The sequence below is a fragment of the Loa loa genome, assembly GCF_000183805.2.
Source record: "Loa loa unplaced genomic scaffold supercont3.82, whole genome shotgun sequence".
NCBI lineage: Eukaryota > Metazoa > Nematoda > Chromadorea > Rhabditida > Onchocercidae > Loa > Loa loa.
In genome coordinates, this window is record NW_018108262.1 from 192,690 (window position 1) to 197,125 (window position 4,436).

At 26.9% G+C, this 4,436-nt stretch overlaps 1 protein-coding gene across 1 annotated transcript; it reads right to left on the minus strand.

The window, feature by feature from the left end:
- Positions 1 to 3,176: 3,176 nt before the first annotated feature.
- Positions 3,177 to 4,117, minus strand: LOAG_11935 (low-density lipoprotein receptor domain class A containing protein; the record flags this gene model as incomplete). Its single annotated transcript, XM_003147451.1, has 2 exons — positions 3,177 to 3,724; positions 4,012 to 4,117. 2 exons carry the CDS (start codon positions 4,115 to 4,117, stop codon positions 3,177 to 3,179), a joined length of 654 nt encoding a protein of 217 aa, XP_003147499.1.
- Between the last annotated feature and the right edge of the window lie 319 nt (positions 4,118 to 4,436).

Consider the following 4,436-nt stretch of genomic DNA (forward strand, 5'->3'; position numbering starts at 1 on the left):
TTGAAAATAAGTTGATAGAAGAGGAATGAATACTTAAAATTTATGGAGGGGAAAAATTGCAAGCAAAAAAAGATATTGTCACGTATAATACTTGAAAAAAAAAGAAAAAAGAGTTGGATGAAAATTTTCACGTATCATTTTCTCGCATTTTTTTTTCTTTCTAATAATATATCATTTTTGTATCAACGTGAAACTGAAATCATTTTAACGTAAGTTAGTTGTTACATTTCATTTCCTTACAACATTCTCATTGCATATAATTATCAAATAACGAGTTCTAATTCTAATATTTTCTACTTTTTTTAAGAATTTTTTTTTTGGAAATTTTTGAAACTTAAACTTAAAAGTTTTAGAAATTTTGGGATTTGAGCTTACTACAATTCTCATGATAACTTTATGGAATTTGAACTTACCACAGTTCTCATGATAACTCTACCCACTATCACTTATCCTGGCAATTCTCATGATAACTCTACCTACTATCACTTATCCTGACAATTCTCATGATAACTCTATTCACTATTACTTATCCTGACAACTTAGTTTGATTATTTATCATAATTACGCCGCTTTCTTTTACTTGTATTTCATGATAAATATTGCCTTTCTTACTATAATTTTTCTTCCTCACTTATTTTTTTCTCTTTTGTCTTAATCTTTTTTACATTTCTACTCCATAGACAAACCAAAACAGTAGAAAGGCAATTAATTAATTAACTATACAGAGAACAAAACAATGAAGTTTATTTTAACCATATCAAAACTTATCACTGTTTCATTATATCTTTCAATCTCTTGCACTGTTAAAATTGAATGGACCCAAAATGATTTCATTTTTTATATGAAAAAAAAAGGAAAAGTATATCCGCAGTAAACATTAATTTTATCATTTTTGTTTGAAAATATTAAATCGAATAATGCAATTATTATGTTAAAAAATAACAGATTTTAAGTGAAATAATCAAATTTTAGGGAGCAAAAAGAATTTATATTGTATAATTTTGAAAATTTATTGATCAAATTGAAATAACAAACAAATTTTACGGGAATGTTTTTTTTTTGTTTTTTGGAAAATATTTTGCATGCAATTCTATTAACTATTAAAATTAGCTTACAGTTTCGATGATTCAATTTTTCTTCCATCTTTATCATTCACTCTCTAATATTAGCTAATTTAGAATTTTACCAAAAATTAATTTTACCATTATAAATGGATTATTACGTAAATAATTTAACACACTTAACAAAGTGCATCTAAAATTGAAATGAAATTAAAGCACTTTAATTCATTACACTATTCAAAATACATCAAAAAATGGGTAAATGACACTTCAAGCAAATTTAGGACAACAAAGACAATTTCGATTTTTTTTCAAATCAAAATTATCCTAATTTAAAATTTTTGACAACATTTTTATGCAACGGTAAACATGTTTTTATTTATCAACAAACCAAAATTTAGCTAAAATTTCAAAAAAAAAAAAAAAATGCAAGATAATTTTTGTTGAAAATTTTGCTATTTCAACGCTATCAAATTTGAAATTTCGAGAAGTTTTTGAGTGATATTAAATTTAAATGTCATTTTATTTAGCCAATTAGTTTCTTTTTTCACTCACAATGTTATCTTCATTAAAACACTTTGCTTTAATTTTTCATCGTTGACCTCCAGTTTTATCAAATGTAATTTTGTTAGAAAAATGACATTGAACTTAGCAGCTTTGAAATTTCATCTACAAAAAAAAAAAGGTAAAGAAAAGAAAGGAAAAGAAAGAAAGGAATTGACTTGGTGTAGTGTACAATCAAGGTCATTTCCTTTTTTTTTAACTACAAATTAAATATTTTAGTTGAAATAGTTTGAAATGTCGATTGAAATTTGTTGTGAAAATTTTTAGATTGAATTCTTCCTAACTTTTTTTCGTCTAATTTCAAACAAAATATTTCTTAACTTTTTTTTTAAATTTCAATTCAAAAAGAAAGAAAATGAATGAGTGGATTGAATGATTTGTTTTGCATTAGAATTATAATGCTTCCTTACGTATGGATGACATAAATTACGAAAAATACCTTTAAATAAAAACTCTGAAGAAAGAAGAAAAGAAATTTCTTGAAAAAGAAATTGAAAAGAGAAAAAAATTTTTTTGATAAAAAGAAATTTCTTGAAAAAGAAATTGAGAAAGAAGAAAAGGAATTCCTTGGAAAAGAAATTGAAAAAAAAAGGAAGGAAATTTCTAAAAAAAAAGAAATAAAGAATCAAAGAAATTATAAAGAATCTAAAAATCCAACTGTAACTAATTTTTTTTTTTTAATATCATTATTTTGCCTCAATTCCTTTCCTTTAAATCTAAAATAATTTAACATTAAAACAAAGTAGTTCATATTGCCGTACTTTTTGCCATATTCTATACAAATTCATTTATTTATCGATAATATTTTTGATAATTCTTTCGTAAAAAATGATAAAAAAAAAAAGGAAAGAATTGAAAAGGCAAAAGTAAATATTCTTAGATGACAAAATGATAAAAAGATTTCGACAAAAAAATTGATAAAAATACGGGGATTAAAAAGTATATTTTAGTAAAAAAACAAAAAATAAATAAAAATAAAACGAAATTTTTCCATATAGTGCGACAATTCTTTTGTATTTATTGATATTTTATCCTTTTTTCTTTTTTTTTTTTAGATTGATATACACTAAAAAGGTTGAAACTTTTTGCAAGCGAAATATTTCTTTCAAAAACTTCGTAAAATCAGTTTACTGAAACTTGCAGTAATTAATTCCTAATCAAATCGATTTTCATCTGATACAATTGTTGTAACATTATAATATTTAATTTTTTTGATTAACAATATTTACTTTACCTTATTTTATTTATTTAAAACTCATCGTATCACAAAAGGAAAAAATATATTATTGCAGTATTTCGATACAAGGATTATTATTTTGAAATAAAATTTTGAAATCATTCATTCTCACCCAAAAAAAAAGAAAAAAAGGATTGTTTTTTTTCTATTGTATTAAATTTGGACATATAATTAGAACTTATAAAATTGAGGAAAAATTGATGAATAACGTATAATTATATTTAGAATGTAAAAAATTAATCATTCCAAGATAAAGTTTTAAATGGGAAAAAACTTATTTGATTAGTTAATAAAGATAAGATCTCTTTTTTTTTTTACCTTGTTTCGTCATTTAATATGGATGAATTTGTCAAATTAACTTGTTCTAAATTCTTGATCCAATCGGTAAGATCTGTGGAGCATTGATTTACTCGTATTTGTATAATATTGGAGCAACCGTATGTATGATTTATTGAAGGATAACTTTTTGTTCCATCAGATCGTAGTAATGGTGAAATGGAAATAGGTAATTGATCAATGGATGGAAATGTTACAATATGATCAAATGGATCATCAAGAGTTTCCTCAGTGGTAGTCGGATATTCGATATTTTCACTAGATTCAATTGGTTGAAACAATGCTGTAGTAGATCGGATCTTCTCATCTGATAAATCATGACAATCTGTTTCACCATCATTGATCCAGTCCTGAGGAATACAGGAACCATCACCACATCGGAATGTATTCGACGGGCAATGATATTGTCGTATGATAGAGCTTCGATTTTTGACTAATATTTTAGAGGAAACTTGTGCAGCGGTATCCAAATTATGGCCAATAATACTAGGTATTTGAGCACCTACACCGGAATTTAATTGGATATCTGAAATAGTTGGATGTTGGGTAACAGAACCCAAACATAGTGATGGCAAAATTAGGAATACAGTTAAAAATATCCTTCTTTCCAGAAATTTTATTATTATTAATGATGGCAATAAAGCTGACGAAAGCGACAACGACAATGATGACAGGATCATAATAATAATTTTATAGAACAGTGCTGCTACTATTGTCGATCGCCACTATCAGACATCACATCGGCATTTGATCTACCGCAAACATACGCAAACCTGTGACATACACCAAAAATTCGGCAATTGTCATCTCTACCTATCGATGGGTTGGTCTTTTGGTTGATGACAAAATCACCGCGATGGCCGCAAGGGGGAAAAACCTTCAACGGTGTTATTACTTTCTGAGCAAATGGGGCCATCATTCCCCGCCCATCAACCAATCGACTGATCGGTGAGTGACCCGGCAATTCCCTCTTCCATTTTTAACGATTTAGATAACAGAGCCTAAAGGATAAAAATATATCCTCCTCCTCCCCCTCTTCCTCCTCCTCCACTTCCTCTTGCAATAGCAAATACTACTGCTACTACTACTAATGATCGGATAATAATGGCTCCTATTATTGCAGTTGATGATGATGATGATAATGATGATGATGATAGATGATGATGGGTGGATGATGATGATGATGATGATGATAATGATGATGATGATGATGATGATGATAATGATGATGATGATAA